The sequence below is a fragment of the Chlamydotis macqueenii genome, chromosome 3 (assembly GCF_036417535.1).
Source record: "Chlamydotis macqueenii isolate bChlMac1 chromosome 3, bChlMac1.mat, whole genome shotgun sequence".
Taxonomy (NCBI): domain Eukaryota; kingdom Metazoa; phylum Chordata; class Aves; order Otidiformes; family Otididae; genus Chlamydotis; species Chlamydotis macqueenii.
Window position 1 is genome coordinate 65,971,577 of NC_141558.1, and position 16,492 is coordinate 65,988,068.

General features: G+C 51.6%; 2 protein-coding genes across 5 annotated transcripts in view; both read right to left on the reverse strand.

Moving 5' to 3' along the window:
- The window catches only part of LOC104481382 (cullin-9), a 31,648-nt gene extending 23,524 nt beyond the window's left edge, over nucleotides 1–8,124 (reverse strand). The window contains exons 1-5 of the mRNA XM_086743714.1: nucleotides 8,073–8,124; nucleotides 7,166–7,226; nucleotides 6,250–6,858; nucleotides 5,300–5,454; nucleotides 4,345–4,878 (exon numbers count right to left, since the gene is read on the reverse strand). Of these exons, the coding sequence (XP_086599840.1) occupies nucleotides 4,345–4,878; nucleotides 5,300–5,454; nucleotides 6,250–6,844 (1,284 nt within the window). The 5' untranslated portion in view covers nucleotides 6,845–6,858; nucleotides 7,166–7,226; nucleotides 8,073–8,124. The remainder of the gene's footprint in view (nucleotides 1–4,344; nucleotides 4,879–5,299; nucleotides 5,455–6,249; nucleotides 6,859–7,165; nucleotides 7,227–8,072) is intronic.
- Nucleotides 8,125–11,265: 3,141 nt separating this feature from the next.
- SRF (serum response factor) overlaps nucleotides 11,266–16,492 on the reverse strand; it is a 14,541-nt gene continuing 9,314 nt past the window's right edge. For 2 of the 4 annotated variants that reach the window (XM_086744381.1, XM_086744382.1), the window contains 4 exons: nucleotides 15,920–16,039; nucleotides 14,996–15,187; nucleotides 14,395–14,471; nucleotides 11,266–14,125 (listed from right to left, as the gene is read on the reverse strand). In XM_086744381.1, the coding sequence (XP_086600507.1) occupies nucleotides 14,030–14,125; nucleotides 14,395–14,471; nucleotides 14,996–15,187; nucleotides 15,920–16,039 (485 nt within the window). In that variant the 3' untranslated portion in view covers nucleotides 11,266–14,029. Of the gene's footprint in view, nucleotides 14,126–14,394; nucleotides 14,472–14,995; nucleotides 15,204–15,919; nucleotides 16,040–16,492 lie in introns of all 4 variants that reach the window. The other 2 variants (XM_086744386.1, XM_086744385.1) reach the window with 2 other exon arrangements.

Genomic DNA, 16,492 nt, shown 5'->3' on the forward strand with positions numbered 1-16,492 from the left:
TCAAAATAATTTTTTTATGACTTCCCATACCATAGTTTTACATTTAACCTTCTGAGCAGAAGGAGGACCCAACAACTGCAAGTACAACATGCCAATAACTTTATGGGTTTCCTGTAACTTTGGAGTAACAGCAGTGCTACTAGGACTCCACTGTGCTGGAGAGCTAAAGAGGTAAGATGCTGAGAGTCTTTAAGAAAGCACTATCTGGAAGGAAATTAGCTTAAACTCTACACACAACACCAATTAGTCTCCAACAAATCCCTGACTCAAACTAGTTATGTATCAAATGTCATCTCAAAGGAGTCACGGAAAGATATGACTGAAGGACCATATGTGATAGTGAATGCTTTTCTTTGGAGAGGCAAAGAAAGCAACAGCAAACAGATCAACGAAGGAGAGATGAGAAGAGGTATGGGACAGAGACTCATGACAGACTGGCCCCAGTCAAAAATGCACATGAATTTGCATTTGCACAGAGAAGACAGACAGCGAGCCTCAGGCAGGATGAGCTGCAAAAGCAAAACCAATCAAAAAGGAAAGGATCAAAATTTTAACAAAGACTAGGGAGAAGCAGTTCTTGTAACTTGAACTCATTAGTCACCAGTAGATAAACAGTCAATACAAAGCAAGTGCGATACACAAGATAAGAAAGAGGAACAGAGATAAAAATCAAGCTTCCCTTGATTACTGAGAGACTGATTGCAAAGGCCCAGAAAAGCAACAATGATCAAGAGATGTCATTACAAAGATGATTTTGAGATGTCAGATTCCTGGTATCTCCCTGTGGAAGGAAAAAAAAAAAAAGACCCCAAAAAAAACCCCCCAAAAAAACCCACACCGCTCATCGGATAGTTTGACTCACAAGTTTCTCATGTAACTCTGGAGGACTGCTACAGACACACACACAGATATCTGAACATAAAGGCAGAGTAAAAATTAACACTCCTAAAGACTGCATGTACATTCTCAACTTCCTAGACTGGAGAGGAAGGAACATTAATAGTGGCAGGAATTAGGTACTTCCAAATATAACAGTTGAGGGATACAAATCCAGAAGTTGCCACAACCGAGAGAGAAGCAGAATTCAGTTTAGAGGAGAGAGATGAAAGACATGCTGAGTAATCTGCCAGAAACACAGCTGGAAAGTGAGAAGGATTTAGGTTATTCAGTGGTGTTTCCATGTGACTGCCGAACACTAAAGCCAGTGTTTCTAATTTGAGGAAAAAAATGATTAAATAAATCATCACTATGGCTTCACTGCTTTTACTTCAGTAGTATGCAAACCTTTAAAGTATATTTTAGTGGAAAGAACAACTAAAGGTGTTCAACATAAACAAATCTGAATTAAGAGGTAAACTTGCTTCAAGTTTCAGTTCTGACCAATTGATGCATTACCTTTCTTTGCTGAGGTAACTAATTTTCTAGATCAAAACAAAACATACCTATTTCAGTTGTCTACTTCAGTAAAGCACAGGCAGTAAATTATTAAACCATAGAAGAAAGTGATTAAGTAGAGGAACTGTGGGCAAGAAATCTGCTCAACAGAACACAAGAACTTAAGAGTATGAAAGGGAAAGAACGGGACTAGAAGGAAGTGCAAATAATGATGGGCAGGCCATATTTGCACAGCACATGCTGACCTAACAGTTATGCTCTCCCAATACAAGCACATCCACCACCAAACAAGCAGGTAAGGCTGGAAGCATCCTTCTTGCAAATGCACATTTTGGAGCACTTCAAGCTGCTCATTTACATTACATCTGCAAGAAGTGCTCCAAAACTAGAAGGCAGTTAAGGAGCCTGGACCAGAGTAAGGTAAAGTTACTGAAAGACGACTGGAAAAAAATCATCCCCAAACCAGTTCTCATTGAATAAACAAAAGAATATCAGAAGGAAGACTCAGTCTGCAACTAGCTGAGGAAAAAAAAAACAAAAACAAAAGAACATTCACACAATTTCCCTGTGCACAAGAAAGCAAAGAGAGACAACAGGAGAAAACAAGCCAGTATTCAGTGTTCTTAATTGACTAAATACGATGTAAATGAAAACAATTACATTACGCAAAATAAAACGGACTTTAGTCCAAGAAGGGTAGAGAATCTTGTACTTAACAAAAGCTGAAAGTAGATGGTCTTCATCTACATCTTCATTACCTTACACAGAAGGTAATGTCAAATTCTCTACCTCCTCGCTGGAAAGGCTGGCAATGAACTTTAAGTTACAGCAAGAGAGATTTGGAAAGAGCATTAGCAAGTCTTGCATTTCCACAGATACCAGAGTGAGGCTTTTCAGCTATTGATTTCTGAATACCAGCAACACAGAGCTTTGCACTAGCATGGCACTTAAATCTATTCACAAGCCACCTATATCTGCAGAAATCAGCGTGAAGTAGGGAAGCCTTTCAGCACAGGCTGAAGCAGCACCTGATGTACAGCTGTGACCAACTCAAGCGGCCTCAGACTCCTTATTTATCATCTGCAAAATCAAAGTATGCACTTTCGCTAATTACTTGGGGAAGAGAAAACATAAAAAAAAAACCCAAACAGAATTGCACACGCTAACATGTGTGCAGTGATTACAGTTTCTCATTTTCCTGGTTAACATCTCAATTGATCGTGGAACATGGCTTCTAGCAGGATCTATGTTAAGGCACATGGAGGACAGGGAAGTGATTCAAGCCAGCATGGCTTCACCAAGGGCAAGTCTTGCCTGACCAACCTAGTAGCCTTCTATGATGGAGTGACTACATCAGTGGACAAGGGAAGAGCTACTGATGTCATGTATTTGGACTCCTGTAAGGCCTTTGACATGGTTCCCAAAAAAAGCCTTCTCTCTAAACTGGAGAGATATGGATTTGATGGATGGACTATTCAGTGGATGATGAATTGGCTGGATGGTTGCATCCAGAGAATAGCAATCAACAGCTCTACGTCCTGATGGAGATCAGCGACACGTGGTGTCCCTCAGGGGTCCATATTGGGACCAGTACTGTTTAATATCTGCATCAGTGACATGGACAGTAGGATCAAGCGCACTCTCAGCAAATTTGCAGACAACACCAAGATGAGTGGTGTGTTTGACACATCTGAGGGACAGGCTGCCATTCAGAGAGCTGGACAAGTTCAAGAAGTGGGCCAAGTGCAAGGTCCTGCACCCGGGCTGTGGCAACCCCCAGTATCAATACAGGCTGCACGATGAACAGATTGAGCTGAGCCCAGCAGAGAAGGACTCAGGGGTACTGGTGGATGAAAAACTGCACATGAGCTGGCAGTGTGCGCTTACAGCCCAGAAAGCCAACCACATCCTGGGCTGCATCCAAAGAAGCGTGGTCAGCAGGTCAAGGGAGGCGATTCTGGAGAAAAGGAGGCTCCAGGAAGACCTTAGAGCGGTCTTCCAGTACCTCAAGGGGGCCTACAGGAAAGACAGGTAGAGACTCTTCAGTAGGGCCTGTTGTGACAGGACTAGGGGTAACAGTTTCAAAATAGAGGGAGGTAGATTTAGATTAGATATTAGGAAAAAAAAATTTTTACAATGAGGGTGGTGGAACACTGGAACAGGTTGTCCAGAGAGGTGGTGGAAGCCCCATCCCTGGAAACATTCAAGACCAGGCTGGATGAGGCTCTGAGCAACCTGATCTGGTTGGAGATGTCCCTGCTCCTTGCAGGGGTGTTGGACTGGATGCCATTAAAGGTCCCTTCCAACCCAAATGACTCTATGATTCTATGATTTCGTCCCCTCCTCAAATATTGAGGCCTTTTCCCTGATCTCTGGCACAAACTTAGCAACTCAACTGCAAATATGTAGCTCTATCAGCTCTTCTCAACACAAACTCTCACTTAAGGTCTACTCACCCAAAGGGCATTTTTGAAGGGAAACAGACCCCTGCACATACTTGCAGATCAAAATAAATAGCTATGTAGGCTGTGTCCAGCCCAGTGAGAACAAGAGTATGCCCTAAGTACTATCATTCACTTACCAAGGCTTAAGACCTTCAAGCACCTTTTGCTGTCTTACTCATTTGCGCCAGTTAGCCTGTTCCCAAATCACCCCCAAGTTCAACCCAGGGCAAGCGACTGTTCCTGGGAGGCAGGATATAGCCACCTGTTTTAGAAGACAAGAAATCTTAGCAGGACAGCCCATACTAAATCAGACTAGCTTTCCTCAGGACCTCCACTTCCAGCTCTGAAAGGTGACTTCTTTGGTAGGACAGAAAAAGACAGTGTGCTAATTATGATGCACCTACTGTCCAACTTCCTGCACGTGAAGGCATCGTTAGGAAACCATCAGTCACCTCTGTCACTCCCCTCTGCCATCCCAGTCAGAATACTTCCACTAGTGACCTACCTGTGCTGTGTGCATGCTATGAGTGCTCTGAAGAAATTCGCCTTCCTCCTCAGCTCTAACATCACCACAGTCCTCCAGCAAGCGCACCCGCATGCCGCGCACCAGGTTTGCTTGCACGTACTCCACGTAGCTGCTGCGGTCTGCGAAGTCTGATGGAGTCAGGAATGCACGACCCTGTTTTTTGCGGGGACGATGATTTGAAATGAGCATAGGTATTTGGGCAGCAGTGCAGGCTGGGGTCTTGGGCTGGAAGATGGAGAGGGTGGTGCAAGGCTGCAGCTCCTCTTGGGGCAGCAGCTCTGGCTTGTGGCTGTGGTCCCAGCCCATCACATGCACCAGCTCCAAGATGAGGTTCGCCATGGCCATGCTGAACTCAAACTCCTGCTTCACACGGCTCCGCTCCTCACGGAGCAGGCTGGGCCCAGCGCAGTCCTGCTGCTCCCCTCCCGGCTCAACGCCACTGCTGAGCTTGTCCAGGAGAGAAGTGACACACAGGTAGCGCTTCACCAGGACGAACAGCAGCTTCCCGGGGATCTGTAACAAACACAGCTGTCAGACTCCAGCCTGCAGAGCAGCTCCAGCCCCCAGCTCTCTCCCAGCCACCAGCTCACCCACGGTCAGGCTCCCATGACAGAATCACACAATCTCTAACGTTGGAAAAGACCTCTGAGATCATCAAGTCCATCAAGCTCCGGACCAGCAGGCAGCAGCAGAGACCTCAGCCCACCCTCATCTCCCTGCTCAGAGACAAAGCTCTCCATGTGCCCCTCCACCACCCCCCAGCACTAAGCCAGGCCCAGATCCTGTGCCAGCTCTCCCAACACCTAGTCCTGCTCAGCTGCCCACTGACAATTACTCTCCTGTCCCAAACAAGGACACCAGCTCTGGTCCCCTGCTCTCACACCTCCTGACCCCTAAACCCCACACACCCAGCGCTGGCAGGGCCTGCCACTACCTGGGGAAGGTGAATCCCCTCAAAGGACATGCAGTGCTCTTCAGAAGACATCATCTCAGCAAACAGCTCCAGCAAGGTGTAGCGACCATCGAAGTCCACATGCTGCTCGATGCCATCCTGCTGGCTCAGAGACAGCAGGACGTAGGCCCGGCTCCCTGCAACAACAACAGAAACCCTTCAGGGCCTCTAAAGATAACCCTCACCCCACCTGAGACAGACTTCCTGAGACAGACTTGCAGGCAAGGGACAGCTTTGCTGCTCAGTGTAACCTAGAACCATGTTCTGCCTTTTAGTCTGGATTGGCAACATTTTGCTCCACCAAATAACACTGCAATTTTCCACCTGTAAAGCTGCAAGATTCGCCCGAAACAGCAACCCCAAATAACTGACTCCAGAGGAGGATTCCAGGGAAGTTTTAACCTGGATCAGCCGTCCATCTACCCCACTGGAGAGCCACATGAACTTGGACACTAGGACAGGGAAAGCCACATCTCCACTAGCAACCTTCCTGGTGCACCCAACCCTCATCAGGCATTTCTGAGCCACAGCAGCTGCTCTCAAATGATGAGGACGGGGCGAGGAGCAAGCCTCTACCCACCAGGGCCTGAGGAAAGGCTCCCTGCCAAGAACAGGCCACAGCCTTTCCCACTGACAGACCGCAGCACAGACACCCCAACACTCTGCCAAGCCCCTTGGCACAAGTCCTCCTGACAGTTAATCAGCATCGCAGCTCAGGAACCCGTCACGGGAAACAGCTCCCAAGTCTTAAGAGCACCCCAGGAAAACTACGACCGAGGAGCTGCCTGGAAGCTCCAGTCTGAGTCTTCCCCTTTTGCCAACAAGCCCTGAGACACGCTGCTTCCCAGGCGTCCCGCTCCTACAAAAGGACTGGCACCCCTCAGCTGCCCAGCCGCACCCCCTCAGCGGCACAGAGCAGCAGCTGCCCCCACCTGCATCGTGCGAAGCCAGGGCCCTCAGCATCTTGCCGGCACTGCGGCGGATCTGCTTCTCCTTGTGGCACAGCATCTTCATCAGCAGGTCGAGGGCTCCGGTCTCCCTGAAGGCTCCCGCCAGCGAGCCAATGCTGGCGTACGCGCTCAGCACGTGGATGGTGTTGAGGACGGAGGACTCGGGGGCCCCGGTCTCGGCCATCTGACGGCCAGCTCGCTGCACCAGGCTCCTCACGTCAGCCTTCATCTCCAGCAGCGAGGCCTCATCCAGCGGGACATCTGCAGCCGACGGGCTGGCCGCCTTCTCCTCTTTCACCCACCGCCCTTCCAGCTTCCTCTTGCCCAGCAGCGCTGGGCAGCTGGCGCACACCTCCTCCGCTGACATCCACATGGAGATGTTCTCCGGCTTGGTCTCTGCAGAGGAGGCACTGCCGCCTCCCCCTGCTCTCTCTTCCAAGCTGACGATTCTCCACTGGACCAGGTACTCAGGCTGGCCGTCGTGGCCTCGCCGCTGCCGGAGCAGCTCCTCCGGGTAGGCCTGCAGTTTGGGTTCCAGGTGCACAAGCAGGTTGCCATTGTGCCTCTCGTTCACCATGATGGGAAATGTGCCTGCAGAGACAGAGGGGAAGCAGAGGCAAGCTTTTCTTTCTGAGCTGCATGCCAGGCAAAGTGTGAGCAAGCACCCCAGTGGCTTGACACTAGAAGTGGCTGAGGCACTGAAGCAACACACTCCTCTGATGGTTCAGCTGACGGTAACACAAGTGATTTTTTAAAAAGGAGTTAACATACATAGGAAATAGTCGATCCATGTACAACTGAAGAAGATATTGACCTTCAAAGATGATGATAGGCACATTAAAGATGCTTCCCAGGTGCAGGCAGAAGAAATCTGAACTCCCAGGAAACTCATACCTACCTTCAATTGTATCTTCTTCGGAGTTTGCAGCAAGCCAGCTGGGAACCTTCTTGCAGTCTCTCTGTAATAAAAGGACCAAGTTTTTCTCCTGTGCTTTGTAAAAGTGTTCAGATGCTACACCATAGGCCAAACAATTGTTTTCCCTAACTGTGCTTGTACAGTGCAGAAAAAAAAAAAAACCTACCGCAAGAGGTTCACATAGAATAAAAATCATAGTAAAGTAAAAGTCTCTGTGAAGCATTATTTTGTTTGGTAACTTCACCACATCCCCACATCATGGTATTTGGCATGAAAATACCTCTTTCGAGCAGAGCTATTAGAAGGAGCCCAAAAGGATTTGCAGCTAGGCAGGGGAGAATTTGGATTTAGGGCACCTGAAGAAGTAGCTGCAACACATGACGAGCAAGGCACGCTAGAGCCTGTGACAACTCACAGCTAAATTGTGAGACTGCTTACATACAGGCACTACAGTAAGTTTCAGAGCTGGGGCAAATGAACGTGCCAGCTACGGTGCCGAGTCCACAAAGCACCACGGCACCCGGTTCAGCAACGCAGCCCAGCACGCCTCTTGCCCAGGCGGGCAGAAAGTCCCACCGCACCCCCGGGACGGCGGGGCCGGAGGCCTGCCTGCACACAGAAACCAGCAGGGCCGCTAAAAGCGATGCGCCGCGGCAATGGCCGCCGCGGACAGCTCGGGTTTCCTTCCGGGCCGCGCCAGGCACCTTGGCAAGCCCCGCTCCCCCTCCCGCCCTCTTCGCCCATCGCTGCCCTCACCCCGAGACAACTACAGCTCCGAGGCCCGGCCCACGGGGAGGCGGCTCATCCCCCCCATCTGCCCCGACCAGGGGAAAGGCCCCCGCAAGCGCCAGTACCAGTCCCCGGCGCCGTTTCGGTTCCCCTCCCGCACCGTTAACGGCCCGCGGCGACGAGGCAGCCGAGGCACGCGGCCTCCGCCAAGGGTGCGGAGCGGGGCGGGGCGGGGCGGGGCGGTGTGGTGCGGTGGGGCGGGGCGGGGCGAAGCGAAGTGGCACTGGCCGGCCCCCCTGCTCCCTCCGCCGCCGCAACGGGAGGAGACCGGAAGCGGGACCGCCACCTGCACCCGCCGCCGCCGTCGTAGCTCTCCCCTTCCGGGTCTCCCCTGCACGCACGGGCGTGCAGGCCGCGTCCGCTACGGGTGCTGGCGAGGGCCATGGTTGCTCGCGCGGATGGCGGGGCGGGCAGAGCCGTTGCGTGCTCCGGGCCTGCGCTGTGTTGGCGCCGCCGGGCGGGGCTCAGGCCTGTCCCGCCCGGGCTCCCCGGGCTCTGGGTGTGCGGTGGTGCCTGGTTCTTAGTGTTGCTGGAGAGGCGACTGGATCTAGTTGCACAGAAGTTTGGCCTGTTCCCGGTTCCTTTGTGCTTTGGTGTTACACTGATCTGTAATGCCCATACCATAAAATCTAAATTCTTACCCTTTGCCAGTATTTCCCTTCCTTGACAGGCCTCACAGCCCTTCGCTACAACCCAGTAGGCGCAGGTCTCTATCAGTCTGTTAACATTTGTTTTAAACTACAAACATTAAAATCAAAGGCTAAACAGATGAGTCTGCTTTCTTACTCGATCCTGGGGCAGCTTCATGTAGGTGCCCAACCTCATTCCTGCCCTCGGTAGTAATGCAACCCATGAGACAACTTCCATGTCCTACAATAGCAATCAGCAATTAATGCAAACAATATAATTGCAATTAGCTATAGGCCAGATAAATCAGTGCAGTGCTGCATCAGCCTGTGGGGGCCGTCTTCTAAAGCTATGGCCCCCATGGTGGACTGTAAATGTCCGTGTTTGCAAGGCAGCCTCTTGGTTTCTCTGTTGGTACAGGTAACCTCTGTTGACGCGCTCTTTCCAGAATCCTCTGGATGCTTTTGAAATCTCTGTGTTTTCCGTTAAAGTATTTTTCCTTCCCTATTAACTCCCAAGGCATTGCTAAAATTTAGAGGATGGAACCAGTATTTAGTTATATCATGCTTTGCCTGTACGAGTCCCTTCACCTCCCGCAGAGATAAACACAGTACATTTCCACTATTGAAGGGGAAGATAACTTCCTAAACACCACACAACTACATAAAAGCTGATACCACACACACAACCATTGCTATTTTCCGCTGCTCTTGGCAGCTGTTACTTCATGCATGTATTGCACCTGCAACACTGCTGTGTTTAACGTCACAAACACGAGGTGGTGATAATGCTCTGCAGTGGGAAAGGCAGCCTGGCTGGCAACACCAGCTGGCAACATCCCAGAGCCAAAATTGTCATCCAGCAATAAATGGCGGTGGCAGGATAGGACACAGGCATCTTGTGTGTGACCCTGAAAGGTGTCCTGTGGTATTCACATGCCTTGCTTATGTCTTGGCTCTGATACCACGCTTAGTCAGTCATTTATCCTAAAAATAAAGATAATGTCTGTGGTATCTTGTTCTATATTAGGAGTTTTATACGTCATACACAGCCCCCTGCGCTTGTGCTGGCAGGGGTCGTGTGATGCTGAACCACATGACCCAGCTGTGTAGGCATGCTGAATGTGGGGCTGGCCGTGGTGTAACCCATAAAAGTGAAGCACTTCCCCTCCCAATGGAGAATGAGCCATTTCAGCTGTGTTTTGCCTCTAAGCACTTTCTATACAATCTTCTCCTCTCTTGCTACTCTACTTTCTCCAAATTGCACTGTGAGGAACAGCGCAGTTCCTCCACCGCACAGACTTTAATCAGTGCTAAACTTTCTTTATATTGTAGTGATATCTGCTCCAGGACATGATGCAACTACTACTCCAGGCTAGTAGTTGCATTTTTAGCTGGCATGCTGTTGACCCAGCAGCACTGATGATCGTAACAAGCCCTTTGCCCTTTGGTTTCTTTCCCACCTTTAGGCACTTTACTGAGCCCCCATGTGTCCTTGACCTGGCTTCTAGGGGCCTACAGGCATCCACCTTCAACCTGACTTTAAGCAATGCCTCTCCAGTTTGGACTTTGAATATTGCCATATTTTCTCACAGCAGTTTTCTGCAGGGAATTTAACAGTCTTGGTGCTGGGCCTCATAAAGACAACAGTGAAGCTCCATCCTTAAAGACATCAGGAGTTCTGAAGTAATTAACTTGGAAGAGGGGAAGAGAAACAACCTCATTTTCATTTGAGACCTGGATCAGACACCTGTCAGTGTCAGAGGAAGCTGTTCTGCCTGCAGCCTTTCAAGTGGTTTATTTTAAAGCCCAGTTTGATCTTTCTCCTTGTCCAGAGGCCTGGGGATGGTACTGCATGCACCAACCACAATGTCCGGATGCTCTGAGATGCCAGCTGCATGACATCTCCCACGATGACAGGGCCTTGGCCAGCATCAGTTATCTGTTGAGTCTCGTATCAGGTAAACGCTACCTTAGCAGCAGCATCTTCACACAAAACTTTTTGCTATCCTGGAAATACCTCTGTCACTCCAAAAAAAACCCAAAAAACTAAACAAATCTCTGTCCTCCTGTAGTTTATAGTAGTTTATCAATACATAAATATGTAATCCAGCTGGGGCCAGGCCTAGGGGTCATCTTTTCTTTGATGTTACTGTTGGCAAAAATTTCTCTTCCTAGGCCTTAGTTATTGCCTAGCTACCCCATAAGCAGCATGGGTTGTTTATCCTCCCTGTTTTAACTCTTGCTTGAGGTCCTCCTGCTCCTCACTGTTAACATGTGTGAATTACAACGATTCTTTTATTTTTCAAAAGTGCCTGTTCCTCCTCATTCCGGTTTTTATTTCTATTGACTCGACACCGTGCCCTGCCCACCAGCACCGTTCCCCAGCTTTCAGAAAGGACAGCCCTCACAGCCCTGCTGCCCATCATAGGCCCCTCTGGCCCACCCACTGGCTCCCAGACTCCCAGAGTAGAAGTCCAGTTGGTCAGGTCTCACTTGCAGAAGAGGCAGTGGGGACAGTGAATTTTGCAAAGAGCCACACTATGCCCAGACAGCCCCCCACCCTCCACAATACACAAACAGGGGCAGGAATCTGCCTCTGATCCTCATTCATTGGCCCTAAGGTGTGCGTCATGCCCTCCCGCAAAGCACGGCCAAGATCCCAAATCTGTGCACAAAATGATAACATTTATTGAAAGAGTAATTTTTTTTTTTTAATACAAAAGAAAGCTCTGTACATAGTACTGTGATTACTTCCACATCCTTCCAGAAACACAACCCTGGAAACTGGAGGGAAAAAAAAAATAATCCCACACACACTTATGCGTACACACGCACACACGCGCACACACACATGCACACACAACCCTCAAACCAGTAAAATGAACTAAAAATGTCACCACACAATAAATGCCATTTCATCCCTGATACACAAGTGTTCTTACAAGTCTGCACTTAAATAAAATACACCATTAGCGTTTAACCAGCAGATGCCTTTGGGGAGCCAGGGAGGGGACGCAGGCACCCTGCAGCAGCAGGGGCACTCCTGCCATCCCAGCCCAACAGCTCTGCTCCACAGTGCTAGCACAAGCAAAGCGGAGCAAAGCCAGGCCACAGTGATGCGCTGAGGCAAAGGACAACGCAAACCCCAACCCCATCCTTCTCCCTGGACGAACTCCGAGGTACCCAGGCTTGTTTTGGAAGCATCACTGAGCAGCTTTCACACACCTGGCAATGGGGCAATGGCTCAGCACTCCCACATGCTCCGAGCACATCACCCAGAGCAAGGATACCAAGGGGAGGCAGCCTGCAATGTCACCCTCACCAGATGGGCCACCCCACTCCCCACGAGCCCTTCGCAGCCTGCGTAACAGACAAAGGGCTGAAAGACCGCTCCAGGAGCTCTTTGCACAGGGGGCTTGGAGGGGACCTGTCCACATCTGTGCACTAAGGAACAGCTGTAGAGGGGGAAACTAGAGTTCCCAGATCATCAGCTAGCAGTTCAGGAGATGCCACCTGCACAGTGAGCAGGGATCAGCCACTGCAGGCCACTTGCCACCCAGGAAGGAGTGGGGATGCCCATATCCCTTAGGCAATCACAGGTAGCACTGCTCTGCACCAAGAGCGGTGACAGAACAGCTGCAGGTCCCAGAACCAGCGGTGGACAAAGCAACCACCAGAAAACCCAGCCCATCTCTGGCTCCCAGGCACGCTGCAAGCCCCTTAGCTCCCAAGGGATGAGTTTCCCACTTCTAGAGACCAGCCACTGCTTCACTTGCCTTCTGTGTTAAGCCCAAAATGATGGGTATGGAGTCCTCCGTACAGGTAAGCGGGAAACAAGCATCCCACTGGGTTCAGCTTGATCCCTGGCACATGCTGGTGCATGGAGAGCACGGCTTAAACGCTAATGCTGAGGGAACATGTCCAAGGTTACAATACAAACTCAAAAGCAAGGCCCCTTTCCTGCCTCCATGCCCACCCACCCCTCTCCCATCCCCCTGGTACAAACCCCATGAAAACTGTACAGGAGCCAAACTTTTATTCCTTAAAGAATTACATAAATACTGAGTTTAACACTTAGAAAAATAAAGTCATTTTCTTTTTTTTTTTTCCTTTTTTTTTTTTGTTTTTTTTTTTTTCCTCCAAGGCTTCTTTTGTCTTTAACTTAAAAAAAAAAAGTTACAGCAGCTGCTTCTTCCCCTAAGGATTCAGCAGCTTCTCTCACTTGCTCACTCTCCCTCCAGGGACAGGGCTAGGTAGCAGAGCCATTCACAGCAGCTCCCATGCAGGACCAAGCATGCTCCAGCCCTTCCACCCTGGCCTTGCTGAGTCTGCACAGGCACCACAGCTGCTCCTCCGCAGCCCAGGATGGCCTGCAGGTCACCCCGGTGCCAGAGGAAGAGCCTGCCACCTGCCCAGCAGCTCAGTGCCCCATGGGCTCTTCCCTTTGACACTTAAGTTGTTTCTCCACCTTGCATCAGACACAGAAATTTAGAAAGCGCTGGCTGGAGCTGCAGGGGGATGTGGGAGAGACCCGTCCGCATTCCCCTGGGTGTACGGAGTCCGCAAGCGGTGTGAGTGCTGAGAGGAGAGCGTGGGGCTGGGCTGGCCATGGAGCCCCCCAGAAGCAATCCAGGGCATCATTGTGCTCCTGGGCATCCACCGACCGCCTCCGCTGTGCGAGGGCAGCTGCCAGGGCAGAGCCAGGCAGGCTGCAAATCTGCCAGGCAGCCCAGCGAGGAGGCACTGAGGGCAGAGGGCTCGCTGTAGTGCATACGAGGAGGACGGGGCCAGGTGCCACAGGCTGTGCGCTGCCCTCCACAGCGAGGGCGCACAGGCCCAACCAGAGATGCACGTGCAAGTTAGCCGCTCTCCCCCGTCGAGAGCCCAGGGCGAGTTACTGCGGCCAGGACCTGTCACCCCCACAAAGGCACATTGCTGAGGCCAGCAGCACAGCCTCGGCCCGCTCCGCTCCGAGCTGCGCCCGCAGGATGGCTCTGGGTCCAAGCTGAGCCCCATGCAGAGTAAACACTCACGGGCAAGGTGACTCAGAGTGCCCAGAAGGAGCCAGAGCCTCCAGCTGGGAATGGCCCGCAGTATTTATTTACAGCGCAGAGCAATCCTCCCCTCAAGAGACAAGTTTCTTTGGCTGGCGTGAGACAAGCACAGCTATCGCAGCATCCGAACGCCCCCAAGCCCTGCACGGCCCCGGCACAGCTCCACCGCAGGTGGGTCCTGCAGCCCCACGCGCATGCCTGTGTGTATGTGTGTGTGTGGGTGGGTGGGTGTGTGTGTGTGCATGTGTGGATGAAGGAAACGTGAAAAGGCAACAATAAATAACTGGTGCAGTCTGTACGAGAAGGAATTGCTGCCAGCCCCGGGCACTGGCACGACAAGCCGGGGACAGCGCAAGGCCGGCAGCAGAGGCCTCTCAGTCACTCTTGGCGCTGTGCGAGGTGTCCAAGTTGACCACCTGCAGCTCCGTCAGGCTGCTGCCACTGCTGCTCTGCTGCCCGATGACAGCCATCTAGAGAGAAAAAGGAGGAGGAAGCGCTGGGGGACAGCATGCCCTGAGACCACGTGTGCCAGCAGCCAGGGTGGCACTGTCCTTTCCGGGCACCTGTCCAAGGAGGGCAAGACTTCCTCACCTGAGCGTGGGTAGCACTGACACCTTTCCCAAACCAGAGGACTGGACCTACCCGAGGGCCTGGGTCTGCCCAGACCCACAAAGGATGTGCAGGCAGGGGCAGAGCAAGGACACTCCCTGAACACCTGCGAGAACTACTCTGCACCTACCTGGTGAAGCTGGACAGCTGAGACGGGGATCTGAACAGTGCCTGATGGGGCTGTCAGGAACACTTGGGGGACACCACCTGCCACAGAGAGAGAGAGAGCAAAAATGACACCATCCCTTAAACAGTGCTGCCCCGTGGGTCCTTTCTCTGAGATCCATGGAGCTTCACAAGGATGAAGGTGCCTGTTTGCACACATGCAGGCATCCCAGGAGAAAGTCACATGTGCTAGTTTTCCAAATGCTGGGAGAAGCAGGCACAAGCTCTCAATCCAAGTCTTGCCTGGATGGCTTCATGCTGCTTTGACCCTCATGCAACCACACATCCTTTCCAGCTCCCTCCACTCCCCGCCCCCAATATGTCACCTGCCCCAGCAACCCTCACCCTTTTGCCCAGCAAAGGGCTCAAGCAATCCTTCACACAGGAGAAGTGTGGGATCTAAAAGTGCACATCAAGCATCATCCTTGCCGAGCCTTTGTACAGCCGCTAGGACTGCTTAGGAGAAAATTCTTTTAAATTAATATACAGCACACATACATGCGAGAAGGAGAAAAATCAGGCTGTCAGAGCACTTAAGGGAGCACCGACACAGACAGCTGTCTTACCCTGATCCTGGACCTGGCCGTGGGACACCTGCATCGCTGAGGGCGCCTGTGAAAAAGCGTTGAGGACTGCAAGTCCACCGTCCGCAAGGCCAGATGTGGGCGCGTACATCACCGCATGTGGGCTGGGATACATCATGTGGCCACCCACGGTGGTTGGCACAGACGACGTCATGATGGTCGCTGGGAGGCTCACTGGCACCAGGACAGACTACATGTGAGCCACACAGAAGGAGCCTGCTACACTCACATGCCTGCTCAGCATCCCACCCTCAGCCACCTGTGGCATGCTGTCCTGAAGCAGCAAGGGCATGGAGATACCCATCTTGTTCTCCCAAACTCTTGGGGAAAAGCCCCAGGAAACAGGCAGAAGAGCTCAAACCTCTCCTTTCACGAATGAGTATGAGAGGGCAGAAAAGCACAGTAGTCAAATATCCCAGGACCGAATTCAATTGGAGATACAAATTACCCAAGGAAGCTTTAATAAAGCTGTTGAACTGGATTCAGCCTGCATCCAGGCACCTGAACTCAGATTGTGCTGTCAACAGAGGTGTCCTCTCCATATACAGTAAAAATCTCAATGCAAGCCAATGCCTTATGCTAGAGGCAATGCTGGCTCACTAAGAACCCACCCGAGAACTGGGCAACCTGTTCCCAGCTCCATGCTGCAAGTTAGAGCAGATTATGTATCTGGAGATGCTCCGAAATGCCTTGTAAGGTGCCCTGTGCATAGCAGCATCTACCTAGACATAGGGGACTGGCAACAGGGATAAATACACCCGGGAAACTGCCAGAAAGGCCAGGACAGAGTTGGTCTGAAGGAGGATCCCGGGCAGGGAGCAGGCGTGAGGTCTGTTGGTGTCGGCTTTTATGAGCAGCGGTCAGCAAGGCAGACAGAACACAGTTACACAGTAACGTCCAAATTACCTGTTCCGCTGGAAGAGGTCTGGGTAAGGTCAGTGCTGCTGTCACTAGAGGGAGACGTTTGCTGCGGTGCCTGGTGCACCTGGATGGCCTGGACTGGGACCTGCTGAGCCATGGTACCACCTGGGGAGAGAGAGGAGCCTGTGAGCCTGTGGCTCAGCAGGGATACAGGCACTCCGGGCCATGTGAAATTCCCCAGTCCCTCTCTGGCTGCACACAGCTCTGCAGCATGGCTCTGCACTGCGCTGGAGAAGGCTAGCCAAAAGCAGCGTGTGGCAGAAACCAGGCCCTGCCCCAAAAAACAGGCCAAAACCTGCTCTTTCCGGCACGAAAGGGCCAAGGAGAGGTTAGTTGGCTACAGGGCTCCAGGGAGAAAGGGGAAGGCCACAGCAGCTTTTGCCCAGCTCAGGAATGTCTGGGGCCTTCCTCACCATTCCTGGCTCCACCAAGACACAGCACAGAAAATGTTGGGAGGAGAGGGCCCGGCACAGGCCCCCAGCACTGCCCATGCTCAGCCAGCCCTGCCAAGGACCATCTCACTGCACTGAGCAGAACTGTGACAGCCCAAATGCCCAC